Genomic DNA, 26,437 nt, shown 5'->3' on the forward strand with positions numbered 1-26,437 from the left:
GGCTGATGCAGACAAGGCTTAATGAGCTTACTACTCATAAGGCTGAATGTCTCCATCAGAAAATCAAGCGTAAACAAAATCCCATGGTAAAGCCAGTAGCTCTCAGATACACAGCCATGCAGCACAGGAAGGGAAATTATAAAGGAGAGCAAGAGAAGGAAGATTAAAGACACAGTACTCATAATTTTCCGGGATGCCTGATCAAGCACTGCTTCATAATGATTAGAACTAAGACATATGAAGCACAGACATCATGTGCAGAGACACAAAAAGTACCAGGTCCAAGTTACCAAGCAGCTCTCCAGTTTCACCAGTGTTTCTATGATTCTGAGAATGTGATTGTAGTTCATTAAATATACTTGTTATAAGAAAACATAGGACAGTGTGTCCTGGGGGGGGGTGGGCCTCTAGCTCCATACTCTTCCATCTTAGAGTAAGAAGCTATCCACAGTTGCATGTGTTTTTACAAAGGTGAATTTATCGCTCAAAACCATTTGCTCTGACAGCCATGGAAGCTTAAATCCACAGAGACCCGCAGAGCAACCCAAGTGTGTTTGTTGTGCTGCGATACACACCTGCCTGCTAGAAGCTGGCCAATGCATTTCAGTGAAGACAAACAAATAAGCATGGATTCCTAACAGTTTATGGTTCCTGGTGGCTGACTGAAGCATGTCCCAGCATCTCTCATTGCTAAGTTCTGGTGCCACACATTGTGTCTGTTAGCTGATTACATTTCTGCATATTGACTGCCTGCAGAGACACTGCAAGTGAAATTGGTGGGCACTCCTCACTAGGTTATAACCCTTCAAAAGGTAAGGATACTCTCCCTCTCTGCTTCTGAGAAATTCCCAGCATGCCCCCTTCACTTCCTGTAACAGTGTTATTTAATGTTGCTTGTAATTATTCTGTAAAGGCTTCTTCACACTCAGAAACAGGAGCTTGAATGCTTTGGGAGTTAGATGCAGACAAAGTTAAGATAAAACAAGTCAATTACTCTTATTGTTACAAACTAATAGCACTACAAGGCTGCTATTATGAACTGTCTTCTCTCCCCCAGCTCTGCATGAAAATCAATAACTTCTACAGCTCTCACAACTGTATTTGTACAGTAAGGGTTTTTATAGGCATAAGAGGATTTACTGCTCGCTTTTATTCTGCAGTTACAATAAAGGATCATATAGCAGGATATGGTGTGTGCTTCCTCACCACCTCCCCCCATTTTTTTTTTTAATCATATGACAGTTAATGAGTCAGGATACTTCAAACCACAGACACTAACACTGGGTGCTATCTGAAATCAGCAGGGAGAACACCACATGTGATTCTGTACAAGCCCTCATGCAGCCACACTGTGAGACACAGCCTCTCTACTCTGCTGTCGTGAGACCCCACTTGGAGTATTGTGTGCAGTTCTGGTGTCCTCAACATAAAAAGGACATGGAACTGTTAGAACAAGTCCAGAGGAGGCCACAAGGATGATCAGGGGACTGGAGCACCTCCTGTATGAAGACAGGCTGAGAAAGTTGGGGCTGTTCAGCCTGGAGAAGAGAAGGCTGCGTGGAGACCTCATAGCAGCCTTCCAGTATCTGAAGGGGGCCTACAGGGATGCTGGGGAGGGACTATTCATTAGGGACTGTAGTGTTAGGACAAGGGGTAACGGGTTGAAACTTAAACAGGGGAGGTTTAGATTGGATATAAGGAAGAAATTCTTTACTGTGAGGGTGGTGAGGTACTGGAATGGGTTGCCCAGGGAGGTTGTGAATGCTCCATCCCTGGCAGTGTTCAAGACCAGGTTGGATGAAGCCTTGGGTGATATGGTTTAGTGTGAGGTGTCCCTGCCCATGGCAGGGGGCTTGAACTAGATGATCTTAAGGTCCTTTCCAACCCTAACTATTCTATGGTTCTAAGTGCATTGCTGGTAGTTATGTCAAAAGTTTCCTCTAACTACCACTGAAGCAAAAGTGAGTGTTTTACCATGTTAGTAAGGCAATCATTTCTACATTCCATACTTCTGCACTGTTAATGAAACTCTCTGGTGCTATTAACACTAATTGTAAAATGGCAAACCATTAGATTACATGTGTATAACCTGTAAGTGGCCTTTACTCTGACAGGTCATTAAGAAAATAGCCTCCAGAGATTTTCACACATGCAAAGAGCTGATCAAAAGGCAATTAGGACAAAAGAAGTAGTTGGGCATTGCCCATCTGCCATAATTGCACAGCAATGTAGCTTATCACCAGGTCATTCAGAAGTGGGGATTTGTAACGATTTTTAATGTCCCTTTCAGAACGGAACACAAATACATCAGGCAGGGTGTCACTTTGAGTCTCATCTTCCTTAACAAATTGCCACAGATCATTGTCTCTACTGGGGGAAAACATACCAGCAGCAGCTTCTTTTAAATTAAGGCTTTTCCAGCAAGTAGCAAGCACAAGACTGAAGATTCTCATCAGTTGTTCCAGGTGAGACAGAAAACGGTAACAGAATTAACCTCTGTAGTACTTTATACCAGAAAAGCACAGTTTTAGATCTCAAAATTAGTCTTGACTGAATAATCCAAAGGTGAAGTGGTACAAACATATCCTCGTGGGGACAAGGAAGCCTATAAGCTTTCTCCCATATTTGTACATAGAAACGATCACACTACTTTAATTTGATGAGGTTAACACCAGTACACATCCTTCACCCAGTGTCTGATAAGTTTTCCTAAAAATCAGGCTTTAAAAATCAGATTAATCAGTGTTCACATCAATTTCACTCGTGTGTGTAGATTATGGGTGAAGTTAACATAATGTAAGCAAGAGAAGTTTCACAAGAGTTTGGGTAGACTGCATCTGAAGAAATCTGTTAGTTGTTCCATGCAACTCTTTCAGGACAAAGTTTAAATACCCAATACCCTACCAGAACAGTCACCACCATGCAAACAGGACACTTACCTGACATGTAAGAGAACACTGTTTGAGTCTTTAAATATATCTAAACCTCAAAATTCAAGCAGACCTCCAGGCCACTGGCTGTTCTCACGCAGGACACTAATCTTCTGCTGGAGCTCTTCCAATTCATACAAAATCATTTCATATTAAACCATATGAGTGCCATACTCAGTGGGTTATAGAGGAGATTCTCACCCAGTGAGTATTTACACAAAGCACGACAGCTCCAAATGAGAGCAAGAGATCCTACCCAGTAGCAGCCCGCATAATGTGATGGTCACTTCCTGGGATGTACAAGCCCAATTTCTTCGTCAGTCAGAGCAGAGATTTGAACCTGTAACTTTTACACTCAAATCATGTGTCTTTCTGGCCAGAAAGTCTACCTCTGAGGTTCTGCAAAGCCTTATACGTTGGTTTAAGGACCCTCCATTGAAGCTTTTGTAACTTCTCATACAGTTGTGTAAAAGATACAGGAAGGCTTTTGAGAAATTACTACCCTTAAGAAATTTCCTCTTCAGCTAGAAAATTTGGGCACTGGTGAAACACAGTGACAGCCACTGCTCAAAATGTGCCACTCGATGGTATTTCTGCTACTCTCCTCTCATTTGTGCCTCTACACACAAGTGCTTTTTAAATTTAGACCCACTTGAAGATGTGTAATTTACATCTCTTCTCTGAGCCACTTTGAAACTGGCCACAAACTTCCAGAAAACACACAAGTGTTGGTTCCATTTCACATTGCCAAATGCAGTTACTTTAACATCCAGAGAAGTGTCATGCCACTCAGGTACGTGCACTTGACTCACACTCCTAACACTGACTGAGGAAAAGCAACAGACTTTCTAGCAAAGCTTAAGCCTGTAAGCAACAGCAAGAAGGAATTCTAATGGAAGTAGGAGCAGCACACATGCAGTTGCTTGAAGTACATGGCATGCTAGTTAAGAGTTGTGATTCTTCTTCCTCAGGCTTTATCAGAGTGAATGCAAGGACTGTGAAATACTAAGAAGTTCAAAGAAAAATGAAAATACACAACATGCGATCATTTTTTATTTACTCACTATATCCAATGGAGTTTTGCTTCCAATCTAGTTAAAAATGTCAATTAGAACAATTAAAGACAGAAGTATTTAAGTATAATGGTAATCTGCAAGTGTTTCTAGGTTTGTTTCTTTTTGCATTGCTTTGTTTTTCCAGTACAATAAACTGCATTACAAGCACTGCATGAACAGAACCCTAAACCAAGACCTGATCCAGTGTACACCCATCTCTACCTATCAATAGAATACTCCTGAAGCAATGAGACTACTGCCTACTGCAGACAGCCTCTGTGAACAGATACCAGCCGTGTTACTTTGGAAGGGAGAAGGGGAAAGAGGAAAACAGTAAGAATGCTTGAGATGAATCTACTCAATGGATGAAATACAGACACAAAATACACACACTGGGGGAGACCTTGCCTGATGAAGTTAGGTTGCTTTGTAACCCCCAGATACCAACAAACCAATGACAGTTTCCTTTTGAAAGTCTGCTCATGCAAGCAAACATCTTGCCTTGTATAAATATGCTTGATTACACCTCTAAAATCCCAGTGCCCACAGCTCTTTTTAGCTATACAGTCTAATGCAATGCCATATGCCACCATCAAATGCCCTTTTCATTTGATTCAGTAGATCTGAGAGTCAGATAATCTTCACACGTTTACATTTAAACACCACACACACAGATACACAGACAAGTATTTAAGGCAACAGCAGAAATCCATGATTTCTTCCAAACTGAAGGAAAAATGTCTCCTGCAGTTCTGCAACGGCCCTGTTATTCTCTGTCAGAAGACAGCAGACAGAAGTGCCTTGCTTTTCCACCCCAGGAAAATAAATACATAAACTAAAAAATAAAGACCAAATCTGTCAGAGGGACAAACTAAAGCTCCAAGATGCCAGGCAACACTCCTGCCCTACAAGCCAAAGTGCCAACAGGGTGCCAGAGCAAATGGTAAGTTCCTGCACTCATTCACTTCACAAAGCAGCATTAGATGTCTAGAAAATGTTCTTAGGTTCAATATTACCTGGTTTCCAAAACATAAAATCTAAGCCAAACTGCACTGCTATAAGCTAACATATATCACCATACCTCGCATACCAGGCTCCTACTGGTTGTTTAACTAGTGGGTATATTTGGCACTAATGCTGACATTGAAACTCAAGTAATTAAATGAGCCTACCGTGATTCAGGGGGTTCTAGGACTAAAAGACAAATTAGGTTTATTATTTTCAAGCATTAAGTTCCTAAGCTCTTTTCCTTTTTAGAACCACTCGAGTTAATGACCTTGCACTTCTCCACTAACAAAGGAGCTTCCACGCGGGAAAAGCTCTTATAGGTACAAAGTCATTCACTGCATGAAACACTATCACCACTGGTTTTAGAATAAAACCTCCCTTTGAGATATTGGTCATGGGGATGGACAGGCCTTTATGGAGGAAAAACACAGAATGTATCCTCAGAATTAAGAGATTTGCATCAGAAGGAGGTCTAGGGACTGTCACTTGGACAGGCATCTGAGCCAGATCCCTACGTGGCTGAAGACTTTTTAACACCTGCCCCAGCCACACTGGTGATCCACTCCTCACTAATAACCACTGTCCTGCTCACAGATGGATGAACGAACAAACTCTTGCTGGTAAGAGACACATATAATTAGTAGCAGCCACATGAGATTTATGGCTTCTGTGATTTCAGTTCCTCCCCAGGTTAAGGAACCAAGTGCTCTGAAGGCAGTTTAACTATTTTCCCGTGGCAGCAGCCAGTCTAATAAAAGGTGTTTTCCTTCTCTTCAAACCCAGCCTCCATGGCACAGCCAAAGCAGCCTTCTGCTAGCAAGAAATCTCCCTCTGCCCCTTCTGCCTGTCACATACAGCTGTGAAGATCACTGTGCTTCAGGCAAGCAGACTGAAATCTGCCTTTCCTTTTGGACATGGTTGCCAGTGAAACCATGCTCTCCTCCCAACTTCTAATGAATTAGCCCCTGTGCTGATCTGATTTCTATTAGCCAAAAGGTGAATTTCATTTGCTGTTTAAATAAAGAGCAGAGTAAAAGAAAAAGAGAAGAGATTTCACTCCAGCAGGCAGGCATTTCATTCTGTTTGCCCTAACACTGCACAGAAACCTATTTTTGCCAGCACAAAGTGCTTGACTGGCTCTCCAGACAGAACTTTAGTGTGAAATCACAATTTGAGTTTCTCTCTGTTTGCACCAATAAGGATTTTGTGATAAGAGATCACTTCAATGAAAAAAACACCATAATTTTATTGCTTCCAAGGTAGCTTGGTGATGGGATCAGCTCTAAAACACCAGCTAGCGATCACGACCGATATCCCTGACTACCCACCACTGAAGAAGTCAGTGCTATGCTAACCAAACGTGAGGTTATATTTAGAGGCAGGGAAGCAGATGGGAGTTTCAGCTGCTTGCGAGCACACGTGCTCACCATTGAGCCTTCATGAATGGCTCCTTACAGATGGAGAAAGAATTCCAGGATCTGCTTCCATTCTTTTTAGCAACATCACGTCATTCACTGCAGCGCAACAACCCACTAACATCCCAGACAACCTAAAGGTCCTCCAGGAAAAAGGAATCTGTCATCGAGCTCCTAATTTCTCCTAATACCTCTCCTCTTCCCAAGAACTTACAGCTAAATTCCAGCCAAAGTATTGGGCTCACAGTAAACACATTGGTCAAAAAATGAAAATATATATTATCTGGTAGATAAACCAACCTTTCCTAAACGATCCGCAAACACACAGGTATCTCATCATGCTGAGAAGCTGTGGTGCTTAAAGCACAGATCAAATCCCTCAGCAAAGGAAAGTCCACTGGATCCTGCATCTTCTTCTGCAGACTTTCTTAAGTGAACATTTATTTAGAAGTAAGCTATTTTAAATACCTCTTATAAAAAAAGCAGGGAAAAGAGAGGAAGCAAAGTTAATGTTATAAGGTCTTTGATAAACTTGACATATTCTGGAACACTGAAATAATTCCCTGACATTTTGCCTAAGTACAGTGTTGTGCATGTAGAGAAATACTAGTAACCATTATTCACAAAATCCAACTTACTGTTGCACCCACTTTGCCTGAGCTTTGATCAGAATTAAAATTTGGTATCTTATGTGACCTCTTTCCTCTAAAAGCTTTATGCCCATAAAGAACTGTCTTGTTCTAGGGAAGATAATTCCTAGATATTTTCCTCTATGAGCTATCAATAATATCTATTCAAGGGATAAATCAGTAAGATAACAGTGATTTTGGCACTGAAAAAAATAATGCTTTTATTTCAGTAATCCTGCCTGAAAATCCTCTTCAGGATGGAAGGGATTGGAAGTATTTTAGGAGTATTCTGTATGTCAGAATTCCTGTGATGTGGAATCGTGTTTCAAAGTCAGCACTTTTATGACAGATATCAATTTAAAAGTCATGCCTAGAAGCAATTAAGCCTTACTGGATTCTTCACTCAAATATGAATAACTAGAGCAGTTAAAGTACTGCTGTTAATAGCTACCAGAAATACAGATGACAAAGTCCTTGTCATAGGTGCACTACAGAGAGCACAACAAACTGTGACCAAGCCACCAGTCAGCCTCACAAGTCTACCTGCATCAGAGAGTTACTGCAGCTTTTAGACAGAGGCTTCAAAGAGCCGTGAATCCATCAAAACCAATTTGACTGCATTACAGGATTGTGATGTCTATCAATGGCAATGGTTTATCAGATGAAGGCAAAATCAACAATTAGCTTAACACCTGGGAGTCTCATGTTGGAATAGGTGATAAACTTAGGTTAGAGGATTATTTCCATTTCACACCAAAAGCACAGTTACCTTTCAGCTACTGAAGACTTTGGTCTTGACCCTTTTGCCATCCTGAATCCAAGCAATGCAAAGAGATCAGCATAAAGGTGGTGTTCTGTATTAATTAGTCATTATTAACAGATATAAAGTTATAAAACTCAGGACTTGGTAACTCACTAGAGCTAGGGAGCAACTGCTCACGCAAACAAAACAGAATCACTTTCTTCTGACAGTAGGTGTAAAGATGGTGGGTCCTTGTCCTACTGTTGATAGAGCACAAATGCTTTCTGGTATATTTAACTTTTGTATTCCAGAGATAAAATGAGATGTCTGTCAGCCTCTAAACACCAATGGCAAAATCCCAGTCACCACAAACCTTTCAGGCAGACACCCTAGTCTGCAATAGTGTTCCTTTGCATGCAAAAGGCTAAAGTTCATAGCAGTTTTCTTCCACCGGTGTACACACGAGAGCTGTATGACTACAACTCTGGAAATTATGCTTGACCTTGGGTTTCTATACTGCAGCTGTAGTCACAAAGACAGGAGACTGACATGGTAAAACATTGGATTTCTGTGTCCAAATATAGAACACTTGCTGCACAGCTGTCTCTAGGCCACAGTTTGCATTTCATCCTCCAGAATTAAAAGAAAACCCAACACCTCTGACAGGCACTGCATTCCCAGCTCTTCCTTTTGTCTGGCAAGCCTAAACAACACTGGCACTTGATAGGAGGTCATTGTCTGCAACTGATCTGTTGCCAGACAATGTGCACAGCAACAAGTGAAAGGAGAGGTGACCTTGCTCTGTGCCTGCTCCATGCCTCAAGGCACATGGGGACCATGATACGAAGGCTGAAAGAGAATTCCCTACTAAAGATGCTTTCATGGAGGTCCCTGCTCATGCAAGTCATGTAAGAATCTGGTGGTAATGTATGGGTAAGGTTTTAGTACAGGTTGCTGTAGCCACACAAGTGTAGACTTGTACACAGCAGAGAGAGGGCTACTCTATATATATATGTACCCTTCAAGTATCAAGAACCTTTCCTTTTGATCCAAATGGGCAGCAGGTTTAGCAGAGAACTCTTTCATCCCCTGGGGCAGAATCACAAGAGATCAGTTCAGGTAGAAGGCTCTGAACAAGGAAAGGCCAAATTTGCTGCCACAAGCAACAAAGGAGCAGTGATATTTTAAGTGTCCTAAATATACATGCTTGCAGGTAGGAGCCAAACAGGTTGAACATCCCACCTGACATTCTGACCCAGCGTGTAATTACAGGTTGAGGTTTCCAAGCTGCTGCGACCCTGATGTAGGCCAGCTGCAGTATTTCTCCTGCAGTGGCAGGAACGGACAGCGCTGGTACATGTGGTGTGAAAGCAGCATGTGCTGTGCAGAGCTCCTTTTCAATAATTAAGAACTTTGACTCTTCAACAAAGAAAGAACGAACCAAAGAATATAGAACAGTAACCAGCACACAGTGTTCTTACTAAAGCAGATCTATACAATACTCTAATTAGAGCTCTTCATTTTTTAAGCAATTAAAGCCCGTTTATATGTGACACAATAATTTTGGGTCACCCTATATATCAAGCAGTGCAGTTAACACTTATCTTCATGACACTTCCTTTTACAGCTCACAAACTTCTAAAATCCATGCTATACCTCTCTCAAATCCAATTTTTGGCTAAAAATATTTGGCTTCTTATGAGATGCAATTTCTAATCATTCAGGTCCAGGGTATTAAAAAACAACAACCACACTGAGTTACATTACACACAAGGTTAAGCTTGATTATGGTAACTCTATCAATGCTGCTATTCCTTCACCAGGGGCAAAAAGGCATTGCAGGTACACAGCTGACAAAAGCTATTTACTCTCAATTTGCAAGTCAGATAATGTGCCAGGTAAATAAGGCACATATGCTGCCATGCACTGGGAACTATCCCTTACTGCTAGCACATACACATATACTGGGAATGTGTTGACGACAGTTAAAAGTAATTTGAGCACACATAAATTCCACCAAAGACAACATTTAAACACCAGCTTGTTAAACAAGGACTGGATTATCAAGATGAACACATTTCTAAGATCCATTTGGTTGCATATGTTTGAGTTTGCTGCACCATATTACATGGTTTTAACAGATTTCTGAATGCCCAAAGAACTCAAATAGTAACCGTCAGGGAAGTTCATAATACTGGCATAGGCACATGTATATCAGCAGGTAAGAGACTTCTGAAACTGCCAGAGCACTCACCAGTTCCAAACACTGCCGGTGCCCATATGCAGCAGCATAATGCACAGTGTTGTACCCCTCTTTGTCTTGGATGGATGGATTGGCATCATTCTGTAGGAGGAACTCCAGACACCTGTGGACAATTCACTAGTGTAAATGTGAGCTCACAATATATAAGAGACTCATCCCTCACTGCAGCCAGGGGTGACCCTGAAAAGTGGCAGTTAATTCTAGCAGCACCTCAGATTGCGTTTCACCAACAGATCCTCACATTCACCATTATTTCAAACAGAAACTCCCCACTCATCTTTGAGGATGAGCTTCATAAAAAACAATTTCAACCTAAGTTTTGCAGGTATTCTAGATTACAAAAAGTATTGTCTATAACAAAGGCCAAAAGAAAACTACACAACTCTGTACCATCATGTAGAACTGCTACAACTCATGTAAAAACTTGTATCAAACCACTGGCCTCCAAACATGCCCTATGGCCAGCTGAAAAACAGACTTAACTGAGTTGATTTCCTGGCATATATGTACATAAACACATTTTCTTCTCTTGTTTGGTTTTGTGTTTTGTTTTAAATCATGTGCTTTTCAAAGGATCCCTTATGTTCCTGCCACTTTTTCTTATAATCATCATGAAACCATTTTGTTATTAGTTCTGTCTTCCATAGCTTGTAATTTGTGGTGAATGTAAGGCTGTCATATGAAAAAAGGGATTTTTAAAACAAAAACTAGATGAAAATGTCAATCTGAGTAAATGCATCGAGGAAGCCATTGGCTACTTCCTTTTGCAACATACATACTCAGTGCAAGGCATTAAAACAAGGCAGCGCATGATACTAAAGAATTATGAAATTACTGAGGCAGTGCATTTTCAGCAGCGTTTCAGCAACAAGCACAGAAACAGAAATGTTAGGCACTATGGGCACAGAGAAGAGTGTAGAGCTTTTTCCTTCAGGTTAGCCTTCACTAATGCCAAGCATTGTGTTTAGCAGAGCAATGAATGAGCAAAAGCAGAGTGTACAACTGCAGCCCAAAGCAGTGGCATTCTCCAGAAATGAGGTCTAACTGCTTTACTGGCACCAAACTTACAATGCAGCTTCTTTTTCCTTCATCTCAGTGGCTCTTTCAAGTTCTTCAGCATTTTCATGGGAGTTACCTAAAATATTCTTTCTTCTTAGCATAAAGGACAGAAAAACGCAACTTATTTCGTAAGTGTCATACCAGTGATTCTGATGCAGTCTGCCACCCATCCCCAACCTCCTCTGCAAGGAGCTCACCTCCTCCAGCCAACAACAAGAATTACATACATTAAATGAGTGCACTGCATGGGTCTGCAGCTGATGAGTTTTGCAAGTTATGGAGACAACTACAGTGTGCTAGTTTATTGACCTGCAAACCAATGCCAGGAATGAAACAAGAAAGAAATCTGGTCTCTATCAGAAACAGTTTGATCATCGCTTTCTAGAGTCCTTCTGTTTCTCCCACAGCAGTGTTGTGCATTTTGTTTCCTTTGCAGAAAGGAACTCAGGACTACCAAGCTTGCTTCTTCCTGCAGTAACCTGCTAGTTCTCTAGCATTTAGGATTTAGAGAAACTTTAACCACTGATACCAAACTGGCCTATTTCATTCTGCATTAGCTGGGTTGCTGGCTCTTCTTCACTTTCTGTGAATCATCTTGGAAACAATGTGTGCATCTTCTGGTGAGGTTCTTCAGATTCTTCAAAGAATGTCTTCTTAGCCTCTCTTCATACTCCTGCACCCTCCTGGATTACTTTTGGCACCTCTGCTTCCCAGCTGGATGGATGGCACACAGAACACTACAATTTGTGATCTCACAGTCGTAAGCTTTCTTGGCCCCTAAGGCTAATTGAGAATATGTTTACAAACTGCTGTCATCATGGACTGGTAGCTTGAAAGGCTTGTAGAAGGACAGCTTGCTAATTTCAATCCATATTACATGCAAATTCCAGACTGGCTTCTGCACAACGTAGAACCGTACATTCCTTCTTTACTATGCATTTTCCCATTAGTACTATCAAGATCTGACGTTCTTCCTGTGGGTGCTAGCAATAATGGGCTGTTCTGCAAAAGTAGGGTCTGTCTGATGTCCACTGACTCAGAGAAAACTTAATTACTAATAAAATAACTCCCCTGAATATTAACATTGTAAACTCATAAGCAGCACTCGTGCTATGCTGAAGTCCTGCCTGCAGCTGCTTTCAGTTAACTACAGATGTGTGACATCCCAGAAGATTCCCTGCACCAAGCCTTCTTGCTCACACCTGCCCACATCCAAAGTTAAATAATTATGAAGATTCTTTGGGCTGAGACTGCTTGACCTTGGGAGTTTTTTGCCATTCAGCAGGAAAAAAAGATATGCTGACCTATAAAATCATGGGCTGCAAATAGCATTTCATCTGTGTAACAAGACTTCTTCCAGAGCATCTCAAACTGGAAAAACTAATGAGAAGACAGCATCACAACATCAGATTCAATTCAGGTTTGGACTATGAGGGCAAATAAAGGCCATATAGTCCTGACAATGTTCAGGATGTGACTAAAGCAAGCTTTTGTTTTTAATTAGTTATGGAAGTAGATATATCATGAAGTTAACCAAGAGCTTGTTTAAATGCAGGAACTTCACCTACAAAGAGCCAAAAGCTGAAAACCACACACTAAATCACCACTGCCAACATCTCAAGTAACACCTCTCCTGAGCAAGACAGAATTAGAAACAGCCAGTGCTGAAAGCCTTCCTACAAGCCTACTCTGATTGCAATGACAAGCACAGACTTTTGAAGATCCTGCTGCCTTCTTTCCAGCACTGTTCAGGTTTGAGGGTGATAAGGAAGACATTCTTTATATCACAGCAAATGATGAAGAAGCCACCAAGGCTCTGGTATGGCATCCAAACCTCTACCATAAAGTTAAGCCCGAGTTTTCCTGTGAAGCCTCGGTGGCTTTCAGATGGTATTCTGCTGGGAATAAGCCAGATGTATTTTTACCAGACCTCACTACAGAAGAAACCTTAGCATCTAGAGGAATGAGAAACATGGGATAACCTACAACAAACACAGGCCACTAACTGTTTTAAGAGAGAACTAACAGGATAACTGAACTTAGAGTATGTTATAAGGACGAGATTGTCAAAATATGCAACTATCTGGGATTTAGGAATTGCAGTCTCTAACCACAGGATTTCTAAGTGTTGCAGCTGATTTCCCCCCTTCTCACAAGAAGAGCACTGCATTCTGCCAAGGATATTCCTCAGTCCTCTCTCTTTTTAAAGTCTCTGAAAGCAACCTGTTTGGCCAGGGGGAGCATTTTTATCAGCTCTGAGAGTGGAGACAGACTCATGGGTAGTTCTACCCCATCTCTTCAAGAAAGCCTGTCAGAATGGCTAAAGGTCTTTCTGTCACTGCAGCCCACCTAGGAAAACCTCTGCTCCTGTCTCTTGCTCCATCCCTTCTGAGGGACTTGCAAAGCAGATGTAGAAAATTCTCTGAGCTTACTCGTGTGAGGAAACCACAGAGAAAAACAGAAAATGTGGTGCAAAATAGTTCATTAGGACACTGTGGCTGCAAAACTGTGGGTTACATCAAAAGTAACTGAGCTGAAATGCCACATCATCTGGGGATCTGGCATATAGTCAGAGCAACTCAGTGTGGAGCTATGCGTACATCTGAGGGAAATTCCTTTGCTAGAAGGATCATTTTTTTGGCTCAAGTGAAATAGCATCTTGAAGAGAATAGAATGACTCTAATTTAGCAGAACACTTTAAACAAGGAATACAAAGAAGTTTCCTTACTTTCGGTCTATGTCAGAAGCAGCAGCATAGTGCAAAGGGGTGCGTCCCCAGTCATCTGTTTCATTAATATTGGCTCCTGTTGTCACCAGTGTCTCAATACAGTGGAAATGACAATTTGCAGCTGCATAGTGCAAAGGTGTCCTGCAACATAAGTGACAATTTGTTACCTCGTATTCCAATATGCACCACCAAGGATAAGAAAAAATCTTAACTGCTGCAGTGCTACAGATTTGCAGCAGTCAGTATCTGTGCCTTGTGTTCCTGTGATGAAATGCAAAGTTATGGAAATTTAACAAAACACTGTGCTAATAGGAAGTTTTGGTGCTCCTATAAAGCCTAATAGGATACACATCATCAACCTGTGCCTTCCAAACAGCCTATTTCCAGTCTCTGCTGTTGCTCTGCATACATGCCACTTTCTTCCTGTTGGGAAGCCGAGCAAAGCATGGTGTCCCTCGCAGCATCTTATTTAGATGGCATAGCAACACTTCATGTGGAGAAAAAAGCCCCTCAGAGAGGCACGTCAAATCACAGCAACCCTCCCATTGTAACCCAGGTGTTGTCTTGGGCACACAAGCACAAGAATTTAGGCAATGAGAGAAGCAGTAAGGGAAAAAATAGACCTGTGATATTTTTAAACCAGAAAACTCAAGAGGGTGGGATGGCTTTTATGTATTTAATGAAGTCTGCACCTGTCTGTCTGGCATATGACTGTGGCAGCAAGAGTTCTGCAGGGAAGGCCAAACTCCTACTTTATTTTACTGTCATTATTCATTGAAGATATGATTTCCAGACTGACGCAAGTTTTTCTTCCCAGCCTTCTAGATTCTTTTCTTTTAAAATGAGCTTCATCATTTACTTACCTCCCACATTTGTCCTTCTTATTAAAATCTGCTCCACTGCTTTGCAAGAGTTTTATACATTCAACATTACTGGAAAGAGAAGGAAAGAAAACAAAACATGAACAAACCAGAAGTTTACATCTGTGCTGTCCCCTGCCTTCAAAATGAGAAAGCTCCTCCGTTTTGTATTATTTGCCATGTAAAACCAAAGTAGAGCCAAATGCAATGTGAAATTCAATCCAATAGAACATGAAGCTTTAAAAAGTTAATTCCTTTTTTTCTAGAAAACCTTTAACTTCCCGTTTGCAGAAGAAAAACAATTTGCTTTCCAAACAGAGCACAGTAACTGTGATGTGAGTTCGGTGTGTTTGGCAGTCTGCAATGGGAGCTGTGTGCTAATGCTTCCCGCACTGAACTGGCATTTTAGAAGAGAATTTTAGGAGGAAGTTGTTGCTAGCTCATAAAATGCCAGTTCAATAATGAAGAGGTGACATTTAACGAATTCCACCCCCGTTCAGCAAAGCAGTCAACAGGAATCACTTTGCTCAAATCCTGTTTACTTAGTGAGAGTTAATCACAAGAGTTCCTCATAGGGTAACTCTTCTGTGTGATTTGTTGACTATTGACAGATTTAAGCACATCTCTAAGCGCTTGGTTGAATAAGGGGCATAGCTATTTGAAGTTATTGTCATATAAATATTGCATTTATATAAGTGGATGAGTTGGACTCCTTTGTATCTGTTGAAGGCATTCACCACATCGTAGCTGCTTCTTCATCTTTAAAGCGAGGTGATTTTTAATAGAAAACAAAACAGCTCAACTCTCACATCTTTTGCAATGCAAGCAAATATATATATATGACTCCAAGCCAGAAAATGGCATAAAGAAGTGCAGCACTTTCCAAGACTCCCTGTCATTCTCAGGGACAATAAATCATTGGTGTTCACAATCAGATGAGCAGGCCTGTGAAGCATGTTCTTTTCCTAGTACTCATGCAACTCCCGTTGATATAACTGGAGTAACAGCATGTGTCAGGAAAAAAATGAATTCCTTGTCTATAGCTCCAGCTCCAGGAAAAAAAGAAGACTGGATGCAATATATTGGCATATGTTCATCCCTACTCTAATTTGCTATTGCATAAAATAGCTACAGAACACTCACCACAATGTACTAAAAATAAAAACACTTGTTTGTGATGACAATTGCAGTAAACCACTGGAAAAATATGGTTTATTTTTGTGAGCCACTTTTGCCTCTTACAAAGCCTCTCCTTTTCTTTCAGACTTCCAGGTTGTTTTTTCTTATTCTTTTGGGGTGCAGCCTTATTGAACTATAGCATAATCATCTCCATCCAAGCGACAGTCATACCCCGCTATTAAACATCAATATTAAATGTCAGAGAGGTATCAAGAAGGGTAACACCATGAAGATGATAGAAACAGTATTTGGACCACTTTTATTATATTTTTGTAATGATAAAAACTTTGTGATACTCGTTTTGGTTCACTGAGAAGAAAAACCAACTTCCAGAAAGACCGCCAAGTGCTTGCTGTGGATGACCATTTCTGCTTGCTATAACCACAGAGAATCCAAGCTGGGTTGTAGCCAAGGCTCCATTTCAGCTGTTTACTGAGCCATAAAGTACTCAACAGAAGAGTCAAAACCCAGTGCTTGCCAAATGCTCTGTCCTTTTGCTAGGTTAACTTCACAGCACTCCACTGACAATTACTTGGAAATATTTAAACTAACTGGATGCTACATTTACAACTCAAATTGGTGCATTTCATTTTTCATTTGTTGCCATTTCTGGCCTCCCAGCACTTATCAGGAATGCATCACTCTGAGAGAACAACAGTCTTTTGCTTTTCCAATGTGGAGGTTGAAGGTTATTTGTTTGTTCTGGGGTTGGTTTAGTTGTTGTTTTGGTTTGTTGTAATTTCTTTTAGTATCTTTTCAATTTGCACCTGAAAAATGGGGAAGAAGGAGATGAGCTGTATTCGGACTCCAGGGTTTCAATATGATGGGTACTATCGCATTTTCAGGCAAGAACACAGTCCAAAGGTGGATGCCAGGAATAACTCCCCTACCAGCAGCATCGCAGAAGCTACAGCTCCTCTTCCTTACTCACTTTGTCCCAGGTGCTGATGATTTCCTGCTGACTTCTGGCACTCGATAATGCTTGTGTTCAAAAGACAGACCTGAGTGATTATGCAGTACCCCCATCTGAAGCTGAGGCAGTCTTCTCAAGGCCATGAAAAGAAAGAGTTTTACCCTACACCTGAAAGCCATGCTTCAAATCGCCCAGCTCTCTGCAGTAGACAGAATCAGACCATCTCCTTTGCTTTGCAAGCAACCCCTACATGAGGGCAGTGGAAAAAGACAGCCTCAAGTGACCCAAATTTGACATCAGACTGCTTTGCTTCCCTTGCACCACAATAAATTCCTCTGTGGATGGCACAGTTAAGTTGGCTGGCACCAAACGTGCAACGAAGCCACAAAATAACTTACAACAGCTACAGTGGCAGGTACTCACCCTCCTGCAGCGGCAGCGTGGAGGCACGTTCTTCCAAAACTATCTGGGGTGTCTATTTCAAAGCCTGCAGACAGCACGTGCTCATTACTAAACAAGGACACTATGCTATACTTTTGTCCTAGTTAAACCACAAGAAACATTGCAGAGACAGAAAAATCAGTTAGTTGGGAAAGAAACAGAACACAAGCAACTACAGTCAGAAAGAGGTTGTCAGGGGAACGGCGAGCAGCTGCTCCATCCAGTTTGGCAGCTCTATAAAAAGAGCTGCAAAGTCGACGAGCATCTATTTCCACATCCAGCTCTCCTTGCCACATCCCTATTTAAAACAGTGTGACAGGCATTTATGAGGCAGATACTTATCAAGAGGACTGCAACAGCAGGACATGAAGACAGAGAACATGAAGAAATGAGGAAAAACCACAGAGTCAGACTTTGAAATGGGGCCATTTTTATTGTATGTGGTTTTCAGGTTGAAAAGAGGCTTCCAGGAGCACTTGCTGATATTCAAAGGTGCACAAGGCCAAGGATATAAACTTGGCAGTATTGAATCTGGTCACCCAGAGCTGCTTCTCCTGCTTTCAGATCTAGTGGTCAAGGCCAAAGGTTTAATGGAATGGGTATGCAATTACCATTTTCCATGCTTTATCCTACAAGACTCAAGTTTAGGGGAAAAAGTCACTGTAGGAGATTTTGGGTATATAGTAATAAAGCAGTTTTCTAGAAAAAGCGTATGATCTGCCTTGTGATTTTTTTAATTCTTGGGAGCTCTTGCCTGGAAAGAAAGAATTTGGGATTAGGCACCTGATAATGCCTCTTTGGTAACACTTGTGTGAGCAAGCTCCTTCGTTTGCTTTGGGCTCTGGTTTCCTGAGAACTGCTCTCTCAACACTACACTTTTCACTTTTCCCATCTCACGCTCACAGAGCTTTGGCCAGCCTAACTCCTTTACTCTGTCCAAAGTCAGAGACACGCTCTAGCTCTATCTAGAATACACCGTTATCAGTGAGATGTAAATACCCACAACAGTGCAGAACCAAGGAGGTAACTTCCTGAATTATTTCTCGGGGGAAAAGAACCCAAACCAAGACAGCATCTCACAGTCCTACAGTTTGGAAAAAGGGTCCTCAATTTCCTCCCTCCTCCTGGTGAATTAATATAAACTCTCTAAACCTGCCAGGAGAAAAGAATTTCGGGCATGAGCAGTACAGGATAGTAGGAAGTCCCAGCATGCCACTAGGAAAGCCTCGCGTGCTCCCGTACATTACACCACACAGGCGAACACAGCAGCACAGGAAGTCTTTCATTTGAACAATCCACAACAATGAGTATAAAAGGGGCCACAAGCAGCAGAGACACACACTACTGGAGCTTCACAGACACTGTGGGATTTACTTACCCGATGACAACAACTTCCTGCAGCAGTCTGAGTGAGCATTCAGCGCTGCTAAGTGTAAAGGGAACATGTTGTGGATCCCACACCTGAAAGGCACAACAGCCTCATTACACAGTGATGTGGAAATGCAGGTTACACACAGACACGACCCATGAAAAGCTCCTTCCTCAAAAGCAACGGTTTTTATCCTTTCCAAGGAAGATTCTTCCTTGGTTTCTGCCATTTATTTTTATCTGTATTGCCTTAGCAGCCTTCTTGGGAGTTAAAAATATTCTGATACAGCAATATCTTGGCTTTAGGCTTTGAACAGAATGTGGTAGGAAGGTTTCTAAAAATTCAAGGCAAAAACCAAGGTAAGGAAGGAAGCGAGAGAGCAGATAGTGCTTGGAGTCCATTTCCTGGTGCGCAATGCACAGATTTCTGCACCAGCCACAGATACTGCAACTGCCATTCTGAGGTATAAGTAAATGCCTAAATCTTCTTAGTATTTTTTCTGAAACCCATTTTTCCTGCAGTTAACATCCTTCAGATAGCTCTTATGTGGGTTTTCAAAGCCTCCACTTCTTCCCTCCCTCTCCCCTGGGGTTAGGGTAGCTGAAGGCTCTCCTTCACACTTTCCTTTAGGCTGCTATGACACACACAGTTTTCTTCCCACATCCTAAGAACCAAACATCTGATTTTCCTATTTGCTCCAGCTACTCTCCTCATACTCCTTTTCACTTTTTCCCCTTGTTCAACACATGACTCTTCAATTACAATATGAACTTCTAAGAGCAGACATGCTCGGTAAAAGAAAAGGTAGGCACCTATCATTAGGCTAAATCTCTATCAGGCAACCACACAGTTTTTAAACAAGCTGAGCACTCAGCAGCCTTTATTAATATCAACAGATGATCCCAGTTCAGTCCCCAAGCACACCACTGTTTAGTCTCAGAAGACTTTTGGGTTTGGAGAACTTGGCTTCTGTCACTTAGCATTGTTTTGTGGGAAGCAACTTGTTAGTCTAGAAATACTATCCTATCGGCAGCCCTCCAAGTGCACACAAACACAGACCTCTGAAACCAACTATCTCAACAAGATTAGCATCTCCTGCCTGCTTCAGCAGATATACTTTTGACAAATGACAAGCTCTTGAACAATAGCAGATGGATTCATATCTGCCCTTCATTTCTGGAAGACAATTGGTGGATGGGTGAGTATGATCACCTCATGGAAGAGGATGTCAGATAGGGATCCATGAAGGAACTTGTCTTTCTGCTTGTCTACTTTCACAGTAAATCATAATAGCTTACAAAGCTTTAGACAAAAGTGAAGGTGGGTGTTTATAAAGATACTTTACTCTCTCCAACACTTTATACATAAACGTGTTTAAATAAGTTTGGCTTGTCTTTAAAAAGCTTACGGTTTCCAGAACCCACAGGTTCATCTTTCCTCTGTCTTCACACTAAATGTGTCCTTCTCACTGGTGCACTACACTACAGAGAGACTTGTGGTGCTGTACAGATTCTAATTTTGCTAGTGTCAGCAATCTACGTCTAAGAGTAAATGTATTAAAAGATGACCTGACAGCCTATTCTTTGAAAGGAACAGCACAAGTTCCACCAAATTGCTGTATCTGTATAAACAGATTGCATTTTTTTTCTGTGGATTCATTTATTTAAGCTAACATTGGACATTCTGTATTGCTGTGCTTCTTCCTACACCCATTTCCCTCTATCTCCCCCTCTACCTAGTTACTGGAAGCAGTATTTTTCTTCTTTTAGGTCAAGATTTCCACTCAGCACATGATTTGGCCAGTTTCCATCAAAAATCACTATCTGCACATCTGCTAACCAGGTCACACTCCTGTTCTGCTGTTCACACTGGTGCCTCCCATCACTTACGCACTTTCCCCTATAATGCAGTTGCCTCAAAGGCTGACTGATCTGTCTGCAGTTGTCACTAACAACACTGCAGAATTGTCACAGCCAGCTCAGGGAGCTCAGCCAGTTATTTACATGCAGCACATATGAAAGCCCATTCCCAGCGTTTCAATGCTCCTTGTTCAGCATAGACAGTAGCATCATTTGGATCTGCCTGGTATCTTAGAGACAACTTCTTATATCACTTATTTCTGCTGCTGGAAAAAGTATTTAATTTGATCAATGTTCCAGTCACCCAAGTGTGAAACAGAAATTTCTAACTGGATAACCCTGATTCCAAGAGTGGACTACCCCACTGTATCTCATTTTCCCTTTAAACCTCAAGATAAGAGAATTACTGTACTGGAGAAAGAGCTAGGAAAAATACACATCTATTTAGACACCCAGATCTTCATTCTGGCTATGTTAATAAACCCCAGTGGTGTTAGCTGAAGCCTGTGGAGTTTCATTATCCAGGCCATTTGAAGAGCTGTTCCACACCGGTTTGCATGGTGACAGTTGTACTTGATACAGGAATATGTGCCACTTTCTTAAACACCATCAAGTAAACAAGTACCAAAAGCTGCAAGTATCTTCAAAATCAAACCCAGTTCATTTGCATCTGCAAGCAGGATTTCCTAACTAGGCAAGTCAAGAAACATGACCAGTTCCTATGGCAGGTTCTAGGTGGAGAACTCCCAAACTATATTTTAGAGACACGTGGAGGTAGCCACCAAAAACTGACATTCATTAAATCAGATGCTGCTATTAAACACCCGGTACAAATATCCCTCGTGAAATTGCATTACTTTGGTCTTACACCCCTTTCTTTACCTTCATGTTTGCTATTTTCCTTTGACAGATCATAAGAACCTGAAGATAACTAACCAATACTCAAGTACTCTTAAAAATCAAGCACTTGTCAATGTCTGCGTTGACAATGTTTATCATACTGTGGGTGCAGTCTTGACACATGTGCAAGACAAAAGAATTAACTGAAGCAGAAAGCACTAACTGCATTTAGAAATGTGTGTAATTTCAACTGCTAGTCCTTCTATTGAAAAAAAGACTCCCAAACTCACAAGTCAGATAAAAGCAGTCCTATTATTTCAGTCACTTGAATATGAGAAACCATGCAACTTCAAGACAGGCTCTGCTTCTACTGAGATCAGAAATACTTAGTAACAGCTGCTTTGCAATACTGCATTTATATTGATTATCCTATGTCATACCAAAAGATACAAAACAAAAGAATACTCCATCCCTGGCAGTGTTCAAGGCCAGGCTGGACCTGGCCTTGGGTGACATGCTTTAGTGTGAGGTGTCCCTGCCCATGGCAGGGGAGTTGGAACTTGATGATCTTAAGGTCCTTTCCAACCCTAACTATTCTATGATTCTATGATTCACCATATCTAACAGGCCACTAAAAATTAACCTAGTTCAGATACCAAAGAATATGATCACAATACCCTTGGAAAGCATCTGAATTTTTTTCAGTTATGTTTCCTGTACAAGTTCATCACTATGGACTTCTTATATCTTTATGCGATCAAGATGCACTTTACATACATACGTCTTTCATGTATGTTATATACTACTGTGCCACATCAATGCTGCAGGAAAAAGAAGCAGTACTTGTAATCATGTAAATAGGCACAATAGGAAGTTAGCAGGTTTCCTTCCCCTCTGTTCCCAAGTGTTCATCTATTAGCCTCATGTCACTCACTGAAGTACAGCACACTTACGCTTATACTTATCCCTTTTAACTTTCACACTTCAGAACCTAAGAAGTAACTGTGTTTCCAGGCATTGGACATGACACTTGATCGCCAGAAACAGCTCCACTTCAGCCACTTACTTGGCAGTATCAGCTCCGCTGGTTATGAGGGTGTTAATCAAAAGCTCATGTCCATATCTTGCAGCCACGTGTAGAGGGGTGTTACCATCCTTATCAACACAGTCGATTTCCCCTCCTGCAAGAAACGTTTTCATACCATTTAACACTGAAAGATTAAGCATGAATCAGTGACCACAAACGTTATTTCTCTCTAGCGAGTGCAGCATTACCAGTCCAGCCACAGAGACACTATATTTCAGAGACCAAGAACCAGCACACAGCAAGCTGCCAGCTGTCAGCCACTGGTACTGAATGTGATCTGGCAGCATCACCTTCACCTCTCTCTCCAGCTACAGTGATGGAGAAAAGTGGTGGCAAATAGGTGAACAGGATGATATACCACGGTCAAGTATATGATTCAGACTTGCTGCTCATCTAAAGGCACAAATGGATGTATTAAATTAAACTAGCAAAATAAACTGCTGAAACTATGCCCTCATTCATAAAAGCACTGCCACTCAGCCTTACCTGTAAGACGTGTTAGAGTTTGCTCCAGAGGCCAGCAGGAAAACACTACAAACAACAAGCAGGTTGTGTGCCTTTTCTGTGCCTTACCAAAGAACAACCAAACAGTACTTAAGTAGAACTGCAGCAATTTAAACCTGTCATCTTGTGGTTTATGCTCACAAGCAGGAAAAATATATTATTTCTTTCTTCTCTGCCACAGCTTTTGACCCACACAAGACTGCCATCTGGCCCTTGTTTTCTTGTTGGACCAAGGAACTGTAACTTTTTCAGTCTCTCCTTGTAAGTCAGGTTTGCTGCACTCCAGCTGGCTCACATCCTTCTGGAAGTGAAATGTCAAAAGCCAGAAGCAGTACTAGAGCTGACATCTCCTAATGCTGAGCTGAGTAAAATGATTAGTTCATGCCCGCTGGCTACACTCCTATCTATAAACCCCTGTACACTGCACAGCACCATGTACACTGTTGACCATATTTCTAAGCACCATGGCACTGTTGACTTGTGGTCATCACAAGCTTCCAACCCTCTGCAAGCCCCAGAACCCTTCCTGAGGAGCTGCCACTCACTCTGCTGTTGTCATTCTTAACTTGTTCAATGGATACTCCTGCTTGTGTGGGATCTTTGCTTTGCTTTACTTGCATTATAACTTCTGTCTCCAATTTTACAGGATCATTTTCCATTCTGAATCCTTCTGCTAAACTAACAGTCTCTTCCAACTTCGTGTTTTCTCCAAATGTTAAAAGTGCATTTTTCTATTCCTCTGTCCAAGTTGTTAATGAAAATACTGGATAGTTCCAGATCCAGGAGGGAAACTGAGCACTGCCTCACTACACCTTCCATTTCAACAACAATCCATTACTAATCTCTGAATGTAGTTTTTCAACAAGTTATGCACCAACACTGTGACATTTTAATACCCCACTGGTTTTCTATGAGAATACTTTGTGAAAACATATAAAAAGTCTTGCTAACATCAGGACATTATGATACTTACTCATGTCCACTATACACAGGAGATAACAGGCCATAACTCCAACAAGAAGAGTTCCACTAAAGCATTATAAAGCATTTTCTAACTGCAGATAAAGGTCAGTGAAATGCTGGGACAGTTTCCCTGGGGTGACAAACATTACTTTCCCACAGAAAACTCAGAGGACTGTGCTGTGATCACAAAGCCTACTACCCTGCAGCAGATGAGAATTAGGATGTTTTGGCGTCTTCTGCTCTTGAGCAATCCATGCCAGATATTGCCCACTCTTCCCCAAGTGAATGATGTCAGAATTTTTGGCTGACCTATGTGAAATTCTCCAGCTTTGCTTTTTCACCATTTTTAAAGATAGGTGTTATATTTGCAGCCTTCCAATTTAAAGGTAATCAGTCCTTCCTCTACAAGTCACTAGAGACAGCAGCCAGGAGTGGAGAGATCCTTAGCCAGCTCATTAAGTACTGTACAACGAAACTCTACTTAAAGTCATTGACATTTCTCTCTTCCACGATATCCCACGGCAATGAGGCATAAAGTCACTTGCAACCAGATCTGTGCACAACACTAACATTAGAAGGACAGCAAATGAAGAAAGAAAGAAGTGAACCTCAAGTAGCTTGAAGAAGAGTAGAGAAGCATGAATGACAGGTGAAGAACTTCCAGTCCTTTCACACACGAATTCAGCAGAGAGCAAACAACAGCTCTAAGTCAGAGACCGTATTTGACTAAAGAGCTAAAAAACCGCACTAAAGCAGTTTCCTCAGTTTGCCCAAACTCCTTTTATTATGACTATTTTACTTATGCAAGAAGAGATACTACAACAGTTTGCATGATGACGTGAAAGAAGCATGATGTACTGAAGACCTCCATTTTAACGTACAACTGTGTGTAAATATAGGTGTCACTACATTTACAGAGTAACTGTTCAGCCATTTTCAATATCTCACTTAGGTTCCAAGTTAGGGATTTTGGAAAACAACAGAACCAAACCACAAACCACAGACCATCCTGTCTGGTACAGTGGCCAAAGCTGGGAAGCATAAGTAAACAAGCAATAATAGCAGCCTCTGTCAATCAGAAACAGGCCTCTGCCAGATCTCCAACAACAATATTTGTTATACTTTGTAGATTTCTTGGACAAAGGAGATACCTGATAAATGACTGATAATCAGGAATCCTGGCTATGCCAGAACAAACAGGTTGGCACTGGTCTACCCTCCTGAGTATTTATTCAACACTTAATGAAGACAGTGGCAAGGTGTAGAGCTAAAGGAGGTGAGAGAAATACAGTTACTGAGTGGAGGGCAGAGAAAATGGTCCGAATTCTAACAGCACCAGGGCTCTCAAGGGAGAGCAATGATTTTTTTTTCCAGTTTTTAAGTAATTTGAGAAAGAAAGTTGTGTCTGCTTCTCAGCAGAAGACCCAAATACAGCTCTGAACTCTTGTTTTCAGGTTAAGAATCACAATAGATCAGCTGGACCCCTGTCAGCTGGAGGAATAAGAGATTCTGTTAACAACCAAAATCTCAGCTTGTAATGACATGCTGGAATGAGAGCTGTCAGTGCAGCTCAAAGCCAGAAGCTGATGGAGAGCTAAGCAGCTCTCAGAGCAGACCTTTGGCTCCCTGGGTGAGAACAGCTAAACACTGCAACCTTGGAAATGCCTGATCTTTTGGAGAGTCATTAAACAAGCACAGAAACTCACCGTTCTGAATGAGGGTCTGCGACCGTGTGAACCTCCCATGGACGGCTGTCATGTGCAATGGGCTCTTCCCATCCTTACTCTAACAGAAAAAAAACAGAAACCCAATCATTTAGCATGTAAAGTGGTGGTAACAATTTGAAGTCTCTCAGCTCAACATCCTACAGACAAAACCTCCACTGGCTTCAAAAATCGGCAGGACTGAAGCTATACATGATGATAAATGCAGAAGGTACAAGCATACAAGTAAAATAGTTCCTCAGCAATGAGTAGCAAAGGGGCTGGAGTAGAGCATGATTTTACAGCCTGGCTGTATACAATACATGCTAGAAACTACAGATTTATAACATATTATCCTTTAATATTATTTTTAAGCAACATTTCCAATTCAATCAATATTTTCCCTAACAGAGGAAGCATAAAATTAAGTAGGATAGTCTCTGAGGGATTCAAGAACTATATCCTGTTTATCAATCTGCATTTTATAGATACATCCCAGAATAAACCCCATTATATTAAAAAGTTCTGGTTAATAAATTTCCATGCAATCAAAAATAGGATGCCTACAAAATACCATTAGAAAACAGGGAAGGCATGTGAAAAGAAAGGTACAATGAGTAAAGATTAGTGTTTTTGGTTCTGGAGAAAGATACTGAGATAGGGGAAGCAGAGAAGCTGACAAAACAGCAAGGAAAGGGTAGCAGTCTCACTACTCACATCACTTTGTGCTTATTGGCATGGGGATTTTGCATTCCTTGGCTAACACAATCCCTAATTTCATTTTAATAATTCTGAGTTTAAATAATGCACTGACTACTGATCTAAAGGGACTTGCCAAAGACATTAAATGCTAAGAGACTGGTTTTACAGATGTGAAACTGAAACACACA

The 26,437-nt window shown here is 41.3% G+C and overlaps 1 protein-coding gene across 9 annotated transcripts in view; it reads right to left on the minus strand.

Annotated features, from left to right (window-relative positions):
• ANKRD44 (ankyrin repeat domain 44) overlaps positions 1 to 26,437 on the minus strand; it is a 136,726-nt gene that overhangs the window by 23,333 nt on the left and 86,956 nt on the right. For 5 of the 9 annotated variants that reach the window (XR_004549888.1, XM_034065087.1, XM_034065084.1 and 2 more), the window contains exons 9-16: positions 25,551 to 25,629; positions 22,357 to 22,471; positions 18,601 to 18,683; positions 17,205 to 17,322; positions 14,693 to 14,761; positions 13,830 to 13,970; positions 11,111 to 11,194; positions 10,034 to 10,145 (exon numbers count right to left, since the gene is read on the minus strand). Coding sequence is in view for 8 of the 9 variants with exons in the window: in XM_034065087.1 (XP_033920978.1) it covers positions 10,034 to 10,145; positions 11,111 to 11,194; positions 13,830 to 13,970; positions 14,693 to 14,761; positions 17,205 to 17,322; positions 18,601 to 18,683; positions 22,357 to 22,471; positions 25,551 to 25,629 (801 nt within the window). In the remaining variant the exon portion in view is untranslated. The remainder of the gene's footprint in view (positions 1 to 10,033; positions 10,146 to 11,110; positions 11,195 to 13,829; positions 13,971 to 14,692; positions 14,762 to 17,204; positions 17,323 to 18,600; positions 18,684 to 22,356; positions 22,472 to 25,550; positions 25,630 to 26,437) is intronic. The other 4 variants (XM_034065089.1, XM_034065086.1, XM_034065085.1 and 1 more) reach the window with 3 other exon arrangements.

Source organism: Melopsittacus undulatus, chromosome 8 (genome assembly GCF_012275295.1).
Source record: "Melopsittacus undulatus isolate bMelUnd1 chromosome 8, bMelUnd1.mat.Z, whole genome shotgun sequence".
Classification (NCBI taxonomy): domain Eukaryota; kingdom Metazoa; phylum Chordata; class Aves; order Psittaciformes; family Psittaculidae; genus Melopsittacus; species Melopsittacus undulatus.